We start from the raw sequence: 24,124 nt of genomic DNA, 5'->3' as shown, positions 1-24,124 counted from the left end.
ATTAATCTATATTTGGAAAATCCCTTTGAAGATATATAATATTACAATAAACTCTTATCAATTACGTACACTTTGTCTGTGAGTTTATTCCAGATTGTATCTCTGCATTCGAACTAGAACAAAAATACTGATATTTCTCTCGTGTTTGAATTATGAAATCTTACCAAACAATTCCATATCTTCCCCGTTTCTACTAAGCTAATCTCTATCGTAAAAAAATACCACCGTAATCGCAGAAAAAATCCTATCTTAAACTAACCATCGATTTTTCCTTTATCTATTATTCTGTGAATTTACTTCTATCAACTTTCTTCTACCACAAGATAAGCATAAAGGACTGATATGACGCTATCAAAATTAAATTATCACCTCTGTTCTTCGAAACGCTATCTAGTCATGAAAGGATTGAATAATTCTTCTTAAAGGTGATACCCGTACGTCAACACATAATCCTACACCCATACCGCGCTGCTGTGGGGCGGCTCCAGTGTCGATATCATCACCAGATATGCCTCAACGGCAGCTACTGTCCTGTGGCTCTCAGCTCCTCCCCTTGAAAAATGTAACCAATATCAAAGAGGCATTGCGCATGCGCGTGGCGAGGAACGGGCGCGATATAAACATGGGAAGTTAATTTTTGATTCGATGTCGCTTAAAGCAGTGCCATTTGTGATCAGTGGCGCTACTGAGTATTTCATCGCACAGCATGGAAACTTGGCGACCGACCCTCGTACCCCGACCCCCTCCATTCGTAGGCTTCCAGGGGTAAGTGAATTTACATCTTTAATTTAAAATATGTATTATTGATTTTTTTAAACAATCGTGTAAAAACAGATTTATTAGCCATAATCATGATTGAGCTTTGTTATTATAATTTTCAAATTTTCACGCGCGTTTTTTTTATAATTTAAATTGAGGAGGGATAAAATCTAGACGTTTAGCTTATGTTGAGATGGTGAAGCGGTAGCGCTAACACCGACGGCACGTGCATGGCACGCGACAATCCGCGCGCAGCATGACTGAGAAGAGGCGTGGAGGGGGCTGTGTGCTGTGCGATTGTCACAACCAACAGCTATCAAAACGTCACATACTCATTTCCAAAACATTTTTTTACCCTGTAATATCCTGAATAATTACGAATCAAGGAGAATATTTGATGTGTATTCTCTTGATAAACACCCTATTCAATAACCGTATTTAACAGGTATATATGCTGCTGGATCATGTGCTGCCCTGATAACTACAGAAATACCGCATTGTGTTCTGGAGATTATGTCCTATTTTTTATATTTTTAATAATAGTAATAATAATAACCCTTTTGACAGTAATGTGATTGACATGATTGAGGAAAAAACATGGCAAATCGCTTCTGAAATGTCACGCTTGCATCCCAAGTACCAAGTTGTCCGACTCCCCATTGTTCTTGGTGCCTTAGGTTTGGTACCTCCCACTCTGTTGACTGACATTGGGAGACTACCCGGGTTTGCTACCAGGAATACAGCCCTTATGACAATCTGGGTAATGCAGACGGCTGCAGTGTTGGGGAGTCTTTACATTCTTCGAAAAGTTCTGGGTGGGTTTGACAAGGCAGCGCTTCCTGGGAGAAGTCCAATTCACTGCCTGGGCTGCGTGTAGAGGGGGCGAGGACCCTGAGCTGATGATGAGCCTAACCAGCCTGACTGTGCCAGGATCACCCAAACCCTCTTTGCTGCATATGTTTTTTTTATCTGTAAATAATAATAATGATAATAATAATAGGACCATTTATATTGCGCTTAATCCATGGTTTTGAAACATCCATTGTCAATTAGCGATGTATGTGTGAACATGTTTTTGTGTCGACATTATTTAAAACGGTTGTCATCGTGTGTATATCAAAGAAATTAACATCTACAACAGTTAAATGTTCATAGTAGTTTTTGTAGTAGTAGTAGCAGCAGCAGTAGTACTAATAACAGTAGTAGTAGTAGTAGTTCTGGTGGTGGTGGTGGTAGTAGTAGTAGTAGTAGTAGTAGTAGTAGTAGTGGTTATTCCATCTCTAACAACCGCACACATACTTCATACTTGTGAATGTACGGCAACTGTGCAGCTGTTGAAGCATAAGTTGTGGTTGTAGTTCTATATTTGTTCAATCTGCAGCAGAAGGTACTTTAACTTTTAACTTACACATATCCCCACGATTCTTCGTGAATTACGTTCAAACTATTAAAAGGAGACATCTTGGTGTGAAGTTATACATGATAAACGCTCAGCGTTTGTGTTAGTTCAACATCCTGCTTCCATCAACGCCGGCCGAGAAATGTCCTCTCTGGGAATACGTGGTACTCTTTAACAGAAGATAAATTCATGTATTGTTCCATGAGGCGTTATTGGTTCTTTAGCATGATCAATATGCTTCAAGATATAACCGGCCCACAAGTTGCGACTTTGTGATATTATTACGTATATATGATATGTTTTGTGAGGGTTAGGACGTGAACAAACTTTGCTAATCATCACAAATATTGTTGCTGGAATTCTGCTGATTTAAAATCAACACAGCAAAAATGAGAAATATAATGTTATATTTGTTACAACCTTAATTTTTTAGGTGAAATAATCGAATTCACTGATTATTCCTATTCCTATTACAATTAAATCAAGATTAATATGTTTTATTAGATACAAAATCGTTTATGATTTGATAAAATGATATATCATAACATTGAAGTAAATACGTTCCACGTCATTATATTGAGAAGTATACGGTACATTATTTTTTTTCAAATAAAAAGATTTATATAACAAGATTCGAAATGAAATACAATAAAATAATAATTATATCTAAATAACAATACTGTCAGAAGACAAAATATGTATGTATGAAACGTTTTATGTGATTAGAATGGAATTGAAATACAAAAATATAATAAATATATTCTATATAATAATAGCGAAAGAATACAAGATATTTATGTTGCAATAAAAAGGTCCAAATGAAATAAACCGAGAATACATGGCACTGTACAAACATTGAAGAATACATATCCAAATGCTATTAATGATGGAATAGTGGAGAGGTTTATCTTGTTAAAGAGTGGGGAGAAGTGTTTAATACCTTGCCCCAGCTGCTGCGGGTGTTTGTAATGCCTTCATGCATAATACATCCTTGTATCCCCACGTTACACGCGAGTACCTGGTCCTCGTATCCCAGTGTTACACGCGAGTACTCTACAGCACATGCAGTAGGGGCTTTGTGCTTCTCTAAATTGCCATCATATCAAGTTTCATGTTAGGCCCACTATTGTCAAACAAGAATTGTATTACATTACCTAAGTGCATTTGATCGTGGTTAAAAGTCGTACATTGACATATCGGAAAACAAGTATTCAGATAATCTTAAATTCTCAAAGCAAACAATGGGGGTATTACATGTATAGAGGAGATAGAGACACGAGATGTTTGTGCCGGTATGTCACTGAGATAGAGACACGAGATGTTTGTGCTGGTATGTCACTGAGATGGAGACACGAGATGTTTGTGCTGGGTATGTCACTGAGATGGAGACACGAGATGTTTGTGCAGGGCATGTCACTCAGATGGAGACACGAGATGTTTGTGCTGGGCATGTCACTGAGATGGAGACACGAGATGTTTGTGCTGGGCATGTCACTGAGATGGAGACACGAGATGTTTGTGCTGGGCATGTCACTCAGATGGAGACACGAGATGTTTGTGCTGGGCATGTCACTGAGATAGAGACACGAGATGTTTGTGCTGGGTATGTCACTCAGATGGAGACACGAGATGTTTGTGCTGGGTATGTCACTGAGATAGAGACATGCGATTGTGTGCTGGGTATGTCACTGAGATAGAGACACGAGACGTTTGTGCTGGGTATGTCACTGAGATAGAGACACGAGACGTTTGTGCTGGGTATGTCACTGAGATAGAGACACGAGATGTTTGTGCTGGGTATGTCACTGAGATAGAGACATGCGATTGTGTGCTGGGTATGTCACTGAGATAGAGACACGAGATGTTTGTGCTGGGTATGTCACTGAGATAGAGACATGCGATTGTGTGCTGGGTATGTCACTGAGATAGAGACACGAGATGTTTGTGCTGGGTATGTCACTGAGATAGAGACACGAGATGTTTGTGCTGGGTATGTCACTGAGATAGAGACACGACATGTTTGTGCTGGGCAAGTCACTCAGATGGAGACACGAGATGTTTGTGCTTGGTATGTCACTGAGATAGAGACACGAGATTATGTGCTTGGTATGTCACTGAGATAGAGGAGATAGAGACATGAGATGTTTGTTCTGGGTATGTCACTGAGATAGAGACACGAGACGTTTGTGCTGGGTATGTCACTGAGATAGAGACACGAGATTGTGTGCTTGGTATGTCACTGAGATAGAGGAGATAGAGACACGAGATTGTGTCCTGGGTATGTCACTGAGATAGAGACACGAGATGTTTGTGCTGGGTATGTAACTGAGATAGAGTCACAAGATATTTGTTCAGGGTATGTCACTGAGATAGATACACGAGACGTTTGTGCTGGGTATGTCCCTGAGATAGAGACACGAGATGTTTGTGCTGGGTATGTCACTGAGATAGGGGAGATAGAGACACGAGATATTTTTACTGGGTATGTCACTGAGATAGAGGATATAGAGACACGAGATGTTTGTGCTGGGTATGTCACTGAGATAGTGAAACGAGATATTTGTGCAGGGTATGTCACTGAGATAGAGACACGAGATGTTTATGCTGGGTATGTCACTGAGATAGAGACATGCGATTGTGTGCTGGGTATGTCACTGAGATAGAGACACGAGACGTTTGTGCTGGGTATGTCACTGAGATAGATACACGAGATGTTTGTGCTGGGTATGTCACTGAGATGGAGACACGAGATGTTTGTGCTGGGTATGTCACTGAGATAGAGACATGCGATTGTGTGCTGGGTATGTCACTGAGATAGAGACACGAGACGTTTGTGCTGGGTATGTCACTGAGATAGAGACACGAGATGTTTGTGCTGGGTATGTCACTGAGATAGAGACATGCGATTGTGTGCTGGGTATGTCACTGAGATAGAGACACGAGATTGTGTGCTGGGTTTGTCACTGAGATAGAGGAGATAGAGACACGAGATGTTTGTGCTAGGTAAGTCACTGAGATAGAGGAGATATTTCGTCTCAATAGGTATGCATCCTGTGATGAATGTGTAGGAGAGATTGATTTCCTGATATATCGTGAACATACATACATTTATATCTGATAATTTCTGTAAACAGTAACATCTATATATATACATAAAATGTGCATCGTAGCGTAAATTGTTTAGATGATTTCAAAGTGTTTTGACCTTAGAGGTATTTTAACTCTCTCATGCAAACCCGAGAGCATATATATTTCTTAATAAGAAACGTCACCACTATTCCTTCTTGTCAGCTCTAGCGTCCCATTCTAACCCCCTTGTCTTCTCTAGAGTCCCATTCCAACCCCCTTGTCTTCTCTAGCGTCCCATTCCAACCCCCTTGTCTTCTCTGACATCCCATTCTAACCCCCTTGTCTTCTCTAGCGTCCAATTCTAACCCCCTTGTCTTCTCTAGCGTCCCATTCTAACCCCCTTGTCTTCTCTGACATCCCATTCTAACCCCCTTGTCTTCTCTAGCGTCCCATTCTAACCCCCTTGTCTTCTCTAGCGTCCTATTCTAACCCCCTTGTCTTCTCTAGCGTCCCATTCTAACCCCCTTGTCTTCTCTAGCGTCCCATTCTAACCCCCTTGTCTTCTCTAGCGTCCCATTCTAACCCCCTTGACTTTCTTTGGGAGACTTAAGGATCCTTTATACTCCAGGGATCCTGTATCGAACTATTTATATTTTATACAAGATTTTGATTTCGGGGGTGATCTGTTACACCGATTGGTTCCCCCGCCATAAGAAATGATGACTCAGCTTAATGAGGCCGACATTTAATTACAATTGTCTAGAAAAACCCGGTTTAAATGTGTTTGTGATTTTTCTTAACGTGTGTTTGTGAATTTGACCTAAAACTTTCTAAAAGAAATAGTTTATTTCGTGTCTACATATATTTGAACTCTTATTTCAATGTGTCATTTGTAAAGGAAAAGATGTCATGTTTATCAACACACCTTTTAAATGGTTCTTTTCGAGCGGCATGTCGACATATGAAGACAACAGATTGGATTTCTGTAAATACCAAAACAAATTCTGTCAAATTGGTACAATTTACAAATTTAACTACGCGTAACGGTCCCTAATTGATGACCTTTCATACACTTCACACTCGTAAGGTCGGTGATTAAATCATTCATCTCCCCGCTAGTTACAAGTCAACTCAAGTCAGTTGAAAACACCGCTGAAGCCAGTGTTCATTATGTGCAATGGCGACGGTCGTTGATGCTCGCAAGGAAGGCAGTGAAACAAACGGGCTCCTGTTTAAGGGGATAATGTGAAATGTAACGTAGCATGCATAATCCCATTTATATCTTCATATCTTCTCGAAATAGGCATTTAATATTATAACAATTGGATAATTATTCACAGTTTTCGTGATTTTTGTCAGATACATTGTATATCATTTCTTTATTTATACTAATATAATGAGAATTGTTTCATATGACGTTTATCAAACATTTCATAAATGATATAAACTACGCGCTGTTTTCAATGAAGATTTGATATTGTTTAAAACATGCTTCAAGTACAGTAAGAACTATCATCTAGAATGGAGACTGAATATCATCGTGTTCAATTATATCCTGAATATGTGGGCTTGAGGATACTTTATTAATTATATTAATCACATTTTATTTAGGCAATGGCGTCTGAACTGCGTAGATTTTTGGTGACAAGTCACTATTCCTTTCTCTTTAAATACTTTCTGCAGAAAAGGGCTGACAGATGAATTAATCAGTAAAGATTACATGTTGCGAGACGTAAAACCAGCGACACAATAAAATCTGACAAATGCTACCAAATAGAGAATGACTTGAAAAGCAGACATTAATTTGGTCTCGTTATGTACCTAATCATAAGCCTAAAATACAGTACCGTACAGTTGGGAGGTTCAAGCATCGCTGATGTTGGGACAGATGCTAGGGATGCTTATATTCATGCTTCAGTTATTGCGTCATCGACCATATCTAATACCTTGTGTTTGGTTAAGCTGCATCAAGAACAAATATGACCCTCTTGCTTTTGATAACAGTTTCAGAAGGTGCTGCGTTAGTATAATATTTTAATGGGACTAAACTGTATAAACAAACGCTATAAAACCCTTCAAAAAAAGCAACGTGATATCAAGTGCAAGGGGAATCGTTGCAAAACGTTGTCATGACAACCTAATTTTTTATTCCACAAAAAGGGCAATAGTTGTCATGATGGTTTATCGGATGCGTGACTTGGTCCAATGTTCCATTAGGTATAGTGTTTATCATGAAATATAATACTCACACTTGAGTAAATGTTTAAACTTTTATACTTTGAATTACCGGTTTGTAAAATTCACTAACTTTAAATGTCGCTTTTTACAAAGTTTCATACATACACCGCCCTTGTCAGCTCAGTTAAACAATCAAATACCACTTTTCATTTTATTTTATCATAATCAGCACCATTAGTGTGTTTGAATTCTCTCACATCATATATTTGTGGTTTGTTTATGCTAAACGATTCATTGAAGACCTACGGGTACATCTGCCTCTGCTATGTAGTCTTTAAACTTCCAACCAGTGGCCGTCTACTCGATGTTCTCTCCTTTACTTAGGCCAATGTCGCATTAATTATCTATCAGTGACGTATATAATTCAGTACATTACAAACCTGTTTCATTTTGAAATTAATTTATAGTGACCACATTCCATTTTAAAATGTTCTTATTTTGTTAAGTAATCTATACCCCTGATCAGATTCTATTTGAAATCGTCCTTATTTTGTAAAGTTATTTATACCACTGATCACATTGCATTTGAAATCGTCCTTATTTTGTAAAGTTATTTATACCACTGATCACATTGCATTTGAAATCGTCCTTATTTTGTAAAGTTATTTATACCACTGCTAATATTCCATTTGAAATCGTCCTTATTTTGTAAATTTATTTTTCCCCTGCCCATATTCCATTTGAAATCGTCCTTTTCTAAAAAAGATTATTTATACTGACCACATTTTTTAAGTAATTTATACCACTGATCACATTGCATTTGAAATCGTCCTTTGGACTTTGGACTTTAATATTCCTTACTCTTTACAGCCATTATACCACTGACCAAAATCCATTTGAAATCGTCTTTATTTTGTAAAGTAATTTATACCACTGATCACATTGCATTTGAAATTGTCCTTATTTTGTAAAGTTATTTATACCCCTAATCACATTGCATTTGAAATTGTCCTTTTTTTGTAAAGTTGTTATGGTATACACTGCCTATATTCCATTTGAAATCGTCCTTTTCTAAAAAAGATTATTTATGTAAAGTAATTTATACCACTGATCACATTGCATTTGAAATTGTCCTTATTTTGTAAAGTTAATTATACCCTTACTCACATTGGATTTGAAATTGTCCTTTTTTTGTAAAGTTGTTATGGTATACACTGATCACTTTGGATTTTAATTGCCCTTACTCTTAATGCCACTATACTACTTACCAAAATGCATTTGAAATCGTCCTTATTTTTTAAAGTAATTTAACCCACTGAAAACATTCCATTTGCAATTGTCCTTATTTTTTAAAGTCGTTTGCAAATCGAATATGATCAGTCGTATAACTTATTTTCTAGAATGTATTTCATTTTATTACAAAAAATAAACTTGTATGGCTTGTTTAAAGGAATTTATGATTTATTATGTCTGTTTTGCCATCAGAACACCGCCGTAGAATTTTCTTCATTCCTTAACATCATTATATTAGCTGTCCATGTGCTTTACATAACGCTGAATATTTCTCTGCCTTTGACTTCTGTGATGAGTGACTTAGCAGGCTGCTAATGGCAACAGCATCGCCATAACCCGCGGGAGCACACCAGAATCGAACCCCGGACTTGAGAGTACATTTGTAACTAGCCAACGCTTTAACACTAAGCTACCCCGTCCTTCCCTACCCTTGACCATATGGTTTGTCCACACAATAACCAATTCTAACTGTTCTCAAGTTTATAACTCACAATTCACTCAAGCCGAGATACACACCTAGTTGACGCTCCTTTGATCCTATTGTTCTATTAAGTTTGTGGTTAGCATAGTTGGCCAAAATCATCAATATTTGAGACCAAGAAACAACTTGGGCGTTCATTCAGGTACATCCCCCATATTACAACCCCCTCTACTTTAGCCGGTCGTACATTAAACACCTGTAATGAATGATGCGTTTTAACACCTGGAATATATAATAATGAAAGGGGTAGTATTTTCATAGTCACCCGGTCTCACCCCTACCTTTACTGTTAGGGTATCGGGGATGAGAAGCGAATGAATAATTCTATCAGATTAAGATTTTCGGATATTGTTCGGGTGTGTCCAAAGTTAACACAAAGATATTATTCTGATCGTCTCGAGCCACGCGAGTTGGTCACGTGTTCACAACGCGCAACGCAGATCCCTATTACCCACCTGCGATGCGCTTCACATGAACGCGCGCGAACCTCGCCACGCTGAGTGAGTCCATTTGTCCACATTGATGTGGTTTACACGCTGTGTCTAAGACTTTGACAAATCCTTGCGTTATTCATAATCTTTGTATAACTGACCCACCACTTAGATCTACCCCCCTGATCGATGTATTACGAGATAACGCATGACTATATTCGTAAACTCTGCCTTTCTTTTGTCGGAAACAGAAACAGGCAGTTCTCTTTAAACCACGAGAGTACGGATAAATATTTCATTGCAAATTTAGTAAACTAAAATGACAGTTTGACATGTCACTTTGTCGTCCTCCACAGAGAGCACTGAATATCGTTAATACGATTTTAGATATTTTAAACCCTTTGTATAATGAGTCGTTTTAGACTGAAAAGATTAAGCTATATGTGCCATCGCCAATATATATATATTTTGTCAACTTTGCATTGCGTAATTACATAAAGATAGGTATTACTTCTTTAACGAAGGGCAAACTCGGTATAAATATTTCAGGAACGTTTAAGCAACAATGCTACAAAAAAAATCGCCACTGAGCAAAACTCCATGCACTGACATTGGAGAACAGATATGCTTGAAATTTGAGCTCATATTTTCCCAAACAGCGGTACTTTCGTAAAATGAAGACGGAAAGTATAATAAAGATAATAATAACGTGCATCTAAATGGTTACACTTTATTGGTAAGTTGAACTATGAAACGTGTAATTTTTTTCAAGTCTCCATTTTTGTTAAAAGATAACGCTTAATTTTATTCAAACAGTTTTAGACACTTATGATATATATTCGGTTCACATTTACTTTTCTTCTGGAGAAGAGCTGCACATAATCGTCTCCTTCACAGTGTGCGTTTGCCATTGACCAATCAGAAAAGGCCGCCGTGCGATAGATGAAATATTCTTGACTGCGGCGTTAAACAATATTCACCAACTCATTGACTATTCATGTTACGAAATTTTGATGTACAATGTAACCTCGTTTGTCCGGACTGTAATAAATGTCCGGATAAGCGATTCACATGATTATGGGTATTGTTTTATTAAACATATAGTTTTTACACCGTGTCCGGGTATACGGGGCGTGCGGTTTAACGGGGTCGGGGTCCGGAATAATGAGGTTTCATTGTATTGCGACAGAGAGATATTGTTTTCTAATAAAAGTATTTAATCCAAACGCAAAAAAAATGTTATCAAACTAAATATCGATCAGACATGTGTACAGAAACAGTTTTTCCCCCAAACCACAAATGAGTACAAGGGAGAGTATAATACTAAACTTACAAAACAGACCAGAATGACAACGCTATAGGTGTGTTAATTATATTAAACGATGTCTGTTTGCCCACTGCTTTATGCCTATCAATAACATGCGCCAACGCGAGCGTAAGACCGCAATCATTTCATCCGTTCTGATCGAACGAATTTCTATTGTGACGATATACATGATATTAAATGTATAATCACCTGCTGATGTAATTTAACTTATAGATTATTTTGATGTTGTAACGTCACAGCTGACGGAAGGTATTTCATCCAGAAACAACACCAGTTACAATTGTTTTAACATTTTTATATGTACTAAAAACGCCTAAAGCACGACAATATGATACGTTACACGCTTTTAATGAGCGCTGGTGTGTCACGCGTGCCTTCCGCCAACAAGCGCCGCACAAGACTGCTGGACAGCAATGTTTCACGCTTAACGCAACAGTCTCCGCTAGTTAATTGAAATATTATAATTTTAAACCCGCAGTATTCATAACTAACACATGTTGCATTGCAATGTTCATACTACGATTTAATAGAAATCCTTTATATTAAAATAAATGTTTAATCTCTGAGTGATAGTCAGTAAATTAAAAAATACATGCAAACTTGGCCACAGCGTGAAACATCACGGTACATTTAGCCTAACTTCTATCTTTCATTGGTGGCCATTGAGTCGTGTCTAGCGCATTATAACATATATTACAAACTAATTATTTTACATGTTAACAATTAGAAAAAAATGTAAACAAACCGCGTTCTTTTAACGATTTGTTCAGGAGTAGCAGCGATGAAATATATAGCTGCAAAGTTTGCACGGGGCGGATTGTGATGATCTCTTTTGTAACAATATAAAAAAATTCTCAAATTGTCGATACTGTGTTATTGTTGTGTGCATGATATATGATTTTATTCCCCAGTTTGATTAGCATACAATTGCAAATATTCTAATTTTGCCCACAAAGTAAAATATTTCTCATTATTAGAATACCTTATAATGTTTGAATACATTAAAATTTAAACAAAGCACATAATTTTACATCTCCGCGATCAGCTGTCGATGGTCGTGGTGATATGTAATAAGCGGCAGAGTCCGAGGTATTTCAGGCGAGCACCTTCATGCTAGTTGACTGTGCACGGACTTCGCAGTGAGAAGTTTGATTTAAATCAAAACAGTTTTCATGAATTAATAACCGGATTGTATCCATATTTGAAGAGGTATTGGTAAAACAATATTCCTTTATAGAAAACTTCTTCAATTTTTTAAGTAACACGAATGTTTGTTCCTCCTAATTAATAGGATATCAATAGGTGGTCGCGAGAAACATGGCGCCTTGCATCGTGGCTAAATCCCCAGCTACTGGGTGTCGAGTTGATGTATAGGCATACTGGCTGGATACGCGAAAACTTTGGCATTAGACTGAATGCACGCAACTCTTTAAAACCCATATTGGCCGATTGGTCCGTGCGTTATGCTCCCATAATGCATATTTAAAATTTTGTTTCTTAAATGCGACAGGTAATGCCTCTAAGGAAAGGATCACATTTATTAAGGAAATATCCGAAAAACACAAATTGTTCTTTCATCTGTTGCTGTGGGTAGAAGCACAGATGGGATATGTTAGATGGATAATATTAACGACCTTTCCATGAAATATTTGGCTACCGATGTTCAACATATTTCTTAGTTATATACTGATGGCCAGGGTATATCATGGCTTTGCGCATTAAAAAAATGTCATCATTTTCAACCAATACTGCATATTTTACAAAGTCTCTGGTGTCTTGGAATAAATACGTACTTCTGTCTATCAGTCTCAAAAGTTTGAGCTGTAGCGAAATAATGACATAGCATATTTGAAAAACGTTTTTAAAATGATGGTATTGGATATTTATGACTTTGCTCCGTCGGTTCCATTTGGAAGGTCCAGCAGCGAATACTCACTAGTGGTCGACAATCTGAAACCATGTACTGTTGCTTTAAGTTAAATGTTTACATGAAAACATTCAGACATATATTCAATATATACCTTGTCCGTTATTCTCAACGCATATCGCGCTCCTGAGGTAAATGCAAAAATGTGAAATAGTTTAATTTATCATCCAAAACTGTGGATTCCACGAGAGTTATCGCTTGGGTGAGCGTTCAGAGAAATTGATCACAATGCTTTGCAGACCATTGTGACGTCATCGCTACCATGACGTCACAATCTAATGTCATCACTAATCACTCTGCCACTGAAGATGGTTAGCTGTACGTTTTGCTCTAATGGCACCGATTATTGCTGTATGTAAGATGGTTTAAAGTGTGGTTTATTTCACGATAAAACATTGTTCTATCATGACGTCATTTCTGGAGGTTCGAAAATGCGGCCGCAACTTGATGATGTCATATATTGGACGACGTTATTTTTTAGAGGGAAGTGTCTAATGAGTTGTTCCCCAAAGATGTAGCTAGGCAACGCAGATAAACGCAATAGCCGAACGATCACATCCATAAGTGGGAGAGATATGACAATCGGTATTAGGAGAAAAGGTACAGGTAATCGACGTGAGGATTGTGAGAATATGCGGGAAATACCCTACTTCACCCACCTGTTTGTAAAATGGACTTGTCCGACATTTCGGAGGTCGGATCCTTTTCAGGGAGTCATCCTTATTAAAATTTAGGTATATATTTTTAAATGCTTGTTCATTTTATCATCATCCTCAAAGATGCTCTGCAGGGAGAATAAACCACTCGGAGCTGCACCCCTCAAAGTTTATTCTCCCTGAAGTGATTTATTGTACGATAACAACTCCCAATCGTCGTTTATTTCGTAATTACAAACAGAAAAACAGTAGGAAGAATGATTTTGGACGATAAATAGAATCTCACTCTGCCTCGGAGTTTCAAACATTTATCGACTCGTGTTGATATACTTAGGTGAGATAATATATAAAGGTAGTATATATTGAATACGATTTGGAGGAACCATGGCTAAACATTCAGCTATTGGGAATATATTGTGTTATATTCATATATAGGAAGGGAATTCTAATGTTGCCAAAAGCGTCGCAAAACCCATCTCACTCACAAAGTCTAACACTTTGAACAGCCATTGGAATTCGGAATTGCCATTGGAAATATATGTCATTGGGAAAAAATAAAATATATTTTGTACGGGTACCGAATGGTTAATGGGATTTTTTTTGGAGAGTGAATGCCTGGAACTAAACATGTTTAGTATCTCTGATATTCTCTTATTGAATAATACTGTTTCGATGACACGGAAGTAATAAACTGGTTCGGATGTTACACGATCACAGTACTATATTATATAGCGTGTGATATGTACGACGGACCATCTCTCTCTCTCTCTCTCTCTCTCTCTCTCTCTCTCTCTCTCTCTCTCTCTCTCTGTATGACATCCCAAGTAAGATTACTTCAAACTTTTTTTCTGTAACCTCTAATTTGTGTATGTATCAAACTGGCAGTAAATGAGCATCCTAATTAGACATTTTCCTCAGTGTGACACAAGTCCGTACTACCTAAATTGACGACGGACCGTGGAGAATAGACAGAATCTGGGTCGAGAAGGAAGCAAAGATATTTGCTTTGATGGTTTGTCCGGCACTCTGTGGATGCGCTTGAGTTGTTTTCCTACTGATGAGGCGCGCGTTGTGCCAAGGGTTGGATTACTATGTCCTTCGTACAGTTTACGCGATTCAACAATCATGTCGGGACGGGAAGTTGGCGAGGGGTGGCAGGCAGCACACTAAATGGGCCTTTAATTCGATTATAGGCGAGAAGAGGACCATTTGTATTGTATAATAGCTCTTAATCCGAACACCGACTGAGAGGGCTGCAGCGCTGATGGCAATTACAACGCAGGCATTGCGAATTGCAATACAATTTATGATTCCACTTGGCGCAAATGTTGCGCTGCAGGCACGGAAATTGCTTTATCTTCGATGAGGGCCCTATTACCTGTACACGGACCCTGAACAGGGATTTTCATCACGTAGGGCGGGGACTTTTAAGCTGAGAGATCCATTCGCCAACAGGTGCAGTATGGAGTAGATTTGATAGCATGAATAAAAGATGAGGCACGAACTAAATAATACTCATCTGAATTCAGAACGGAACGCGATATTTTCAAGAAAAATATAAAAAATCAGAAATTCAGAATCTATGAGATATACGATTTTTATAAAAGGTTCATTCAATTATGATGTTTGGAATGTTATTTTATTCATAATGAGAAAATCCCCGTTTATAATTCACCACCTACTAATATCTTTTATATGCAATCGTCTTAAAATTAATATATTTGTTCATTGCCACAGACTGTTGAAAATAACATGATTTCACAACTATCGTCCCTACTATTAATTTATGATAACATGAAATTGTTTCAATATAAGTATAAGTATAATTAACGTATGGCGTCATGAATACAACACATAAATGATAATATTCGACATGACATTTCCTTGTTTCTCACAATCCAGCTGTCCGGATTTTATTTCAATTTTATTACCTGGATCAAATAGCCAGGTCATGACCAGTTATGATCAGATGTGGCCTATCCAATATTGACTGATAATTTCTATTATATATCAACTCATATCCACGACATTCCTACTATATATCAACTTATATCCACGACATTCCTACTATATATCAACTTATATCCACGACATTCCTACTATATATCAACTTATATCCACGACATTCCTACTATATATCAACTTATATCCACGACATTCCTACTATATATCAACTTATATCCACGACATTCCTACTATATATCAACTTATATCCACGACATTCCTACTATAAATCAACTTATATCCACGACATTCCTACTATATATCAACTCATATCCACGACATTCCTACTATATATCAACTTATATCCACGACATTCCTACTATATATCAACTTATATCCACGACATTCCTACTATTTCAGCATTGCAATCTGCCATCAGACTAGTCACGCCTGTCTCAGACTAACACACGCCTTTGCCAGAATTATCAGGAATCTTAGCGAACATTCTCGAAGCCCCAATAATGTAACAGGAGAACACGTCAGAAATCAACAACTAAATCAGCTGATATCGCCCTCGTGAAATAAGGCGCCTTTAGTGAGCGGATGATATATACAGGCAATCCTTATCTCCTAGTTAGTCGATAAAGACTGATAAGATGTTTTCGAAAAGATAAGCTTGATGTGAATGTTTTTTTAAGAAATACATCAGAGAGTATTTATAATGAATTCATCGAATGTAGATATGATTTGATGAAATTCTTATGATTATTTCTGAAATAGTTATATTCCACTAATACAGATTTAATGTGGTATACATTGTGCAAACCAGACACGACATTTTCGAGTGTTGCTGATGCTGACGATAGTGATAGTCAAAGATAAGTGAAATTGTATTACCATCAAATAGAAATTATTTTACACGATTTGTATTTCATAAAATGACGATAGAAAGGTTTGATTTTAAAGTTATTCTTACAAAGAAAACATTCACCCTTGACATATGTCATGTTTATGGATTAAAGATATGTACACTAATCTTTTAAGTGAAGGTTGGAAGGTTATGAAGCAAACTATGAATGCTTCGCGTATAGAAATACTTTGATTATTGTTCAACGCAAATATAGATACGTATATATGCCTATCTGTAAGACTGCCCTCCCCATCATATAGACCAGTATCTCTTAGCACTCTAAAGGAAATAGTAAATAAATTACGCCCGTTTGTGTATGAAGCATAAAAGGTGTTGACAGTGAGCTTCTAATATAACCAGTCGACTCATATTTATTGAAAATAGTTTCTTTCGACTTAAATACCATTGGCGGGTAGGTTTCACTTCAAATGTTAAATTGGAAAACGAGCCAGTGTATAAACTATTGGCCTGGTAATGACAACAGTGTCCGATTTCCTTTAACTCGGTTATGTGCATAATTTTGCAATGAGTATTATGATGAAGAATAGGCTGAGAGGAGATATAAAATAATAATGAACATCATTTGTGTTGTGAACGTGCTGCGGGTATGCCGAGGATCGCGTGCGGAGGGGGAGTAAAACAGTTTTGGGGGTGCGTGCTAACAGACAGCATTTACCACGTAAAGAGATCCGTCAAGGTTTAGGGATATTCGAGCTTTTGAATGGAGCCACTTAGTGGGGAAAACGTACTTTACAGATGAAGGATGGATCCTGTCCGGAAGTCTCTACTTCTTGGGATGATGCACAAGAATATCTATGCAAGTTGAGGTTTGCTGGTGGGCACTAGTTAATACCGTAGTATTTTGAAAGAATGATGAAGACAAATAATTGTAATGCCCAAAAAATTTATGAAATTTAAAAAAGCATAATTAAAAATATATTGTATTTAGAAATGTTGAAACAGTAATACTACTTTATAATAATAATAATTATGCTTCGCCATGCTTGTGGTTTTGACACAGAGGTCCATCCATGGTACGACCCGGAATATGTAGAGGGCGTCATGGAAAGTGATAAATACAAAATTCTTTGGAATAGGCCCGTTTACAGCCTCAGACGTATCCAGGCCTACAAACCTGATCTTGTCCTTTTTGATAAATCTAATGAAATCATTTATATTATTGAATTTTCTGTCCATTTGACACCAATGTGATTGACAAGATTCAGGAAAAACATGGGCTGCGTGTAGAGGGGGCAAGGGCCCTGAGCTGATGATGAGCCTAACCAGCCTGACTGTGCCAGGATCACCCAAACCCTCTTTGCTGCATTTTTTATTTTCATATAATAATAATTATAATTATAATAAAAATAACAACAATAATAATAAAAATAATAATAATAATAAAAATAATAATGATGATGATAATAATAATAATAATAATAATAATAATAATAATAATAATAATAATTTGAATTTTTTTATTAATTAAGTTCGTTATAGTCCAATAAATTTTACGACAAACAAATTATTTAAATAATTTTATTATGGACTTATTAACTACTACTATATGTGTTCAAGTCGTAAATTTAGCTTGTTTATCTAAATGAAAATATAAAAGACATTACTTAGAATGCGACGTAATAACTGTATAAACATGACCCATTCGAAATAATTTAATTTAAATTAAAAGTTATTCAATGGTGAAACGACTGGATTAATGATAGCAGTTGACGTTGATGTGAATAATAGCGACACTGCCTTTTCGTTAATCTTAAGAAATCAGGTGATCGCTAAAGTCCTGTTCGCCTTGCTCACACAGTATTAATTTTTATAAACCCTTGCAATCTCCCACGCCGACCTTTGGTGCTGAACACGATCCGCAACAGGTCTCAGGACATTAAGGGCGGAATCTAGGAACTACATTTTCTCACGGCATTGGATTCTCGGGTAGATTTCCGATTTGCCGGATCGAGGTCGAATCAACACCGAAGTAGGACCTCCTTAGCATGGGGTTGCCGCTATGCATGAACTTGTGACAGCGCACTTAACTCCGGAAATGCATATTCATGCATAATTTACTATCTTAATGTAGAAATGCTTAGGCACACAGACTTAATATCCTTGGGGCTTTCAGTGTATTCCTAGAACAAGCTGACTTTTTACAGAACACACATCACTTATAATACATGCCGCGGTAGAGCCATTCCCTGGCTGTGAGTATAGAACTGCTGTGTGCGGAATCAAGCCCTACGTATACTGCACTCTATGGCAGTTAAACATTAATAGAGAAGCATCTTGAGGTTTGTCCTCATGTTAAACTACATGTACTCCCTGTTTATGTAAACTTAACATGAAGGCTCTGCTTTGGTGCCATCACATGTTTGGATGTATATTTGATGCGATTGCGTGAAACTATTTGCGTCTGTTCGTCTTTGAATGCAAGATTCGGTCGATCGTACTTGTTTGTACAGAGAGAACTTGGCCTTAAACTTATCTCTTAAAGAGGCATTCGGCATAGTAGCTGTGACTCTGTATCCCGCATCATTAGATGGTAGTATACAGCCCCAACTGAACTACAATAAACTACGGTTATAACTCAAAGGGACTACTAATTTTAGTTCGTGATAACCGTAGTTCCTTTTAAGCATATATACAGCATTTATACAGCAAATGGCCTGGACTAAGAAATCAGTTCGTTATATCGGTCAGTTCGTTATATGCGTGTTCGTTATAAACGTAGTTTACTGTACATGTAAACTATTAGATAGCATACACATACATGGGGCGTTCCTGTAACGGGGAGACACATTGAGATATGAACTAAATGTCAACAGCGTAAGAGACACATTGAACTATACATGGAACCTACCTATAAGAGACAGATTCATATATATATACATTGAATCTGCCCGTGAAATTCCGGTTAAAAAACATCTATCAGTGTGTGCGATATTGAACTATACAAGGATTCTACTGTGAATGTGAGTTTGCAATATTAATGGAATCTTTCTGTAAGAGTCAGACTGAAATATACAAGAATCTAACCGCGAAAGTCAGATTGAAATATACAAGACTATACCCGTGAAAGTCAGACTGAAATATACAAGACTATACCCGTGAAAGTCAGACTGAAATATACAAGACTATACCCGTGAAAGTCAGACTGAAATATACAAGACTATACCCGTGAAAGTCAGACTGAATTATACAAGACTATACCCGTGAAAGTCAGACTGAATTATACAAGACTATACCCGTGAAAGTCAGACTGAAATATACAAGACTATACCCGTGAAAGTCAGACTGAAATATACAAGACTATACCCGTGAAAGTCAGACTGAAATATACAAGACTATACCCGTGAAAGTCAGACTGAATTATACAAGACTATACCCGTGAAAGTCAGACTGAAATATACAAGACTATACCCGTGAAAGTCAGATTGAAATATACAAGACTATACCCGTGAAAGTCAGACTGAAATATACAAGACTATACCCGTGAAAGTCAGACTGAAATATACAAGACTATACCCGTGAAAGTCAGATTGAAATATACAAGACTATACCCGTGAAAGTCAGACTGAAATATATATGAAATCTACCCGAGTCAACACTGAACTCATTGATTACTTTCGTGAAGACGTAATTACACTACAATCAGACTACGTTTATTATTTGGTGTACTGGGTGTATTATCTCGTTAACAATATGTGGGGAAAAATAGAATCACTAGCATATACAGAAATTTCAAATTACGTTTTTTTTGTTCTTCATAAAGTTATCTGACTATTTTGCCATGTACGCAATGTTAGTAAGCGTGTTTTATAAAGTTGACCTTTTGTAATCTACAGTGTTACGGTATAACCCATGGTATGTGCACTGTTTGGTGGTGAACGCAAAGTTTGCTTTCAGTGGAATAATTGAAACAGAGCTTTTCATACAAAAAAAAAGTTTTTTTAAACGACGGAATTCGTAAACAAATTAAACAAACCCTCGCCTTTATGAAAAAAAAATAGACAAAAAGCGAGTGGTCGCGTATGTCTTGAAGCCGCTTGTACCAATAGCCAAGCGGGTGACACCACTAATGGGATTTGCAACTTGTATCCATGAAAAACGAACCGGAACTGATCTACTCAGAAGTGAACGGGGACTGTAGCCACTGGGCCACCCAGCCTACCCTTACAAAACACATCTCCCACCCCGTGAAGGTCCGAGGAAGAATAGGTCTTCAGCAACCCATGCTTGTCATAAGAGGCGCCTATGCTAGCTGATTTGTAGGACGCGACTAACGGGATCGGGTTCTCGGGTTAGCTAACTTGGTTGAAACATGTCGACGTCATCGTATCCCAATTGTGCCAATAGATGCTCATGATGTCAATCACTGGATAGTCTGGCCCAGACTCGATTATTTCAATACCGCCGTAGTATAGCTGAAAAACTGCTAAGAGCGGTGTTAAACAACAACAAAAAAATACAAAACTTCAAGACACACAGGCGATTGACAATGGTTTAATAAAAACATATTTGCATACATTAGGTAGTCAGACACAGAGATAGGTACACATTAGATATATAGATTAGGAGATAAATACATTTGTACAAAGTAAAAGATGTATAGAAATATAAGTACTAGCAAGATAGACCAGATAACCAGCTATACTGATTGGTGGGAAGATCACAAGCTATAATTTAATTAATTAATACAACTGCAGTTCTTGTTTCCTTACAACAGGAATAATTGAATTAAAAATCCACCTGATCATGGCGATAAGGATCCACACTGTTTTTCCCAAAGTACTATGATTATTGTAACATGATCTCGCCATGCCCCGCCTCCGGAGAGATCCATGCGAGATAATCAGAAATATCAACCTACTGTTAAGAATTTCACATCTTTGAAAGATTAATAATGTGATTGTTGAGGCATTCCGTTGAACGATAGAAGCACCCAAAATAACACGCTTTCGCTCTCGTTTTTGTATGCAGTAGATAATCGGTGTGGCAGATCAATATCTCGCCCAAACCATCCCCTTCATTTGACTGAAGCATTAGTTAACTGTTGCGTTCTTAATTTCAGATTGAAGATAACCTTTACGCTTTAATGTTAGATGTTCAATGAAGTCTCACTCTTTACTGTCCGTCGCCCTGTGGAAATGTGTGATTGTATTAGCGGAAGGTGGGAGAAGCTCGTTTCGGTGAGGGACGTTATCTGGGTTTGAAATTCGAAACCAAAACATGTATCACAGTAGAAACGTGAGAGCTGAGGAAAGTTTTTTTACATCGCGATGTTGGCTTTACCCATAACTAATACATGCGAATGATTTAGGCAAATAGCTTCAAGTCTATATGTTTTCTTTTCTGTTTTGATCATTCTTTCTGAACTAGATCCTAGGAACAGAGGATGGTCTTGCTCTTGCAGCATGTTGAAACGTATTTTTTTCTGTTTTCTGTAGCGTGGTGAAGCCTATTTTCTGTTTTTTCGCAGCATGGTGAAATGTGTTTTTCTGTTTTCTACAACATGGTGATACGTGGGATTGTTTTGCTTTCTGCAGCATGGCGAAAAGTTGTTTTTTCTGTTTTCTGGAACTAGGCGAAACGTGCTTTTCTGTCTTCTGCAGGATGTTGAAAAGGTTTTTTTCTGTTTTCAACAACATGGTTTTGATTTGTTTGCTTGTTTGTTTAACGGGATCGGGTGGTCAGGCTCGCTGACTTGGTTGATGCATGTCATCATATCCCAACTGCGTGGATCGATGCTCATGAAGTCAATCACTGGATTGTCTGGTCTAGACTCGATTATGTACAGACCGCCGTCATATAGCAGGAATATTGCTAGTGGTGGTGGTGATGATGATGTATAAAGCAACCCAGTGTGTGGCAAGTCTGTCCCGACTGGGATATATATATACTTAGGAATGTCAATGTATACACAAGAAGTGGATATAAGCCTCCCATATATCATTCCATGAGGTTTCTGTAAATTGTTAAAGTGAATAGTTGTCTGCTACTCATGCAGATCTGTCACGACGACCTCAGCTCACACAACGTGGCATAATCACGTCAGTGTTCGCAGACAGATGGGGAAACTTTAGAAATAGTTTCACAAAACATTTTTATCAAGTACATGCATGGCAGCCAGGGCTGTATGATTGTATCAGGGAGGCCATACAGCGATATATAGACTCCCTGGTTGTATGGTTGAATAACCAGTGATGTGCCTTAGGAAAAACCCAATTAAAAAAAAGCCACCTTGGTGTCCATCTTAATGACACTTGTGCATCATTTGGTGCATGTTCTCTTGAACCACCAGTGGGGATTTTATGGAGAAATAAAAGTTGAAAAGTATGAATTTAAGGTTAGCTGCGTTTTGTCCAGAGCTTCACGTAACTTCTAAAATATTTTTTTTGGAATTTTTAAAAATATTTTATGAATTTCCTTTTTATCTCAATATCACTATTGCTGCCAAGCCATGTATTCCCGATGTTGTACAAGTTATCTCACGACCTCACAGATGGCATGTGTGTCACCTCCAGTAACATGACAGTATATCTACTTTCCTGTGTGTGTTAACTTCACACCGCGACCCGTGAACATCCGGGGTAGAATAGGTGTTCAGCAACCCATGTTTGCCGTAAGGGGCGACGATGCTTGTCGTAAGAGGCGACTAACGGGATCTGGTGGTCAGGCTCGCTGACCTGATTGAGGCATGTCATCGTATCCCAATTGCTCATGATGTCAATCACTGGAATGTCTTGTCCAAACTTGATTATTTACAAATCACTGTCATGTTACTGGAATATTGCTGCTGAGTGCGGTGTTAACAAACAAACAAATAAACAAATACTTTACACCCCAGTCAGCAATATCGCGGCAGCTTGTACATAATCGAGTGTGGTCTAGTACACCAGACATTCTTATAATTATTTTCGACTTTAATAACCTAATAAAGAAAATACACACCCAGACAGACTGAAAATGGACTTGGAAAGAGCGAGTGGTTTTTAAAAGACAAATATGGTATTTCGTCAATAGATGAAAGACTCTTTCATTGTGTGCAACGGAACAACTTTCCTCCCGTTCCAAGTCAGTGTTACCATTTCAGAAGCTAAATTCAGATTGCCACCGCTAAATATCCCGATCACATTTGGATCACATGGCCTCCATTGTAACCGAGCTAGTTTATGTGATAAATATATACTCATTGGTTCCCGTGTTATATATATAACATGTTATCTTATTAAGCCAATGACCTTCATGCAATACTGTTCCAACCGTTTGTGCATCCAGCTTGGTTGTGAGATAGCCCTAGTCTTGCTTGACAACGGTATCAGGATCTATACCGAAACGTTGCTATTACAGTATAATAAAGAAGTTGTTATCCAGAGATTGGGTCTACTTTGTCATCCGTCGACATCGGAGAAGTAGCCCAGACTTCACCTTGCTCTACATCACTTGCCTGATGAGGCCGTGGGTTTCTTTACCGACACGTCACCACAAGTGTAATAAAGAAGTTGTTTATCCATAAGAGCGTGTCTTTGTTTATCTCATCACGTGTCCTTGTTTATCTCATCACATGTCCGTGTTTATCTCATTACGTGTCCGTGTTTATCTCATCACGTGTCCTTGTTTATCTCATCACGTGTCCTTGTTTATCTCATCAAATGACCGTGTTTATCTCATCACGTGTCCGTGTTTATTTCATCACATGTCCGTGTTTATCTCATCAAATGTCCGTGTTTATCTCATAACA

At 37.7% G+C, this 24,124-nt stretch overlaps 1 protein-coding gene across 1 annotated transcript in view; it reads left to right on the top strand.

The window, feature by feature from the left end:
- Nucleotides 1-640: 640 nt before the first annotated feature.
- Nucleotides 641-24,124, top strand: part of LOC124141683 (PR domain zinc finger protein 14-like) — a 40,428-nt gene continuing 16,944 nt past the window's right edge. The window contains exon 1 of the mRNA XM_046509731.2: nucleotides 641-765. Within this exon, the coding sequence (XP_046365687.1) occupies nucleotides 707-765 (59 nt within the window). The 5' untranslated portion in view covers nucleotides 641-706. The remainder of the gene's footprint in view (nucleotides 766-24,124) is intronic.

This window comes from Haliotis rufescens, unplaced genomic scaffold (assembly GCF_023055435.1).
Source record: "Haliotis rufescens isolate VD_foot unplaced genomic scaffold, xgHalRufe1.0.p SCAF_21, whole genome shotgun sequence".
In the NCBI taxonomy this organism is placed as follows: domain Eukaryota; kingdom Metazoa; phylum Mollusca; class Gastropoda; order Lepetellida; family Haliotidae; genus Haliotis; species Haliotis rufescens.
Note: the sequence above shows the minus strand (reverse complement) of the source record. Positions and strands in the feature narration are given on the sequence as shown.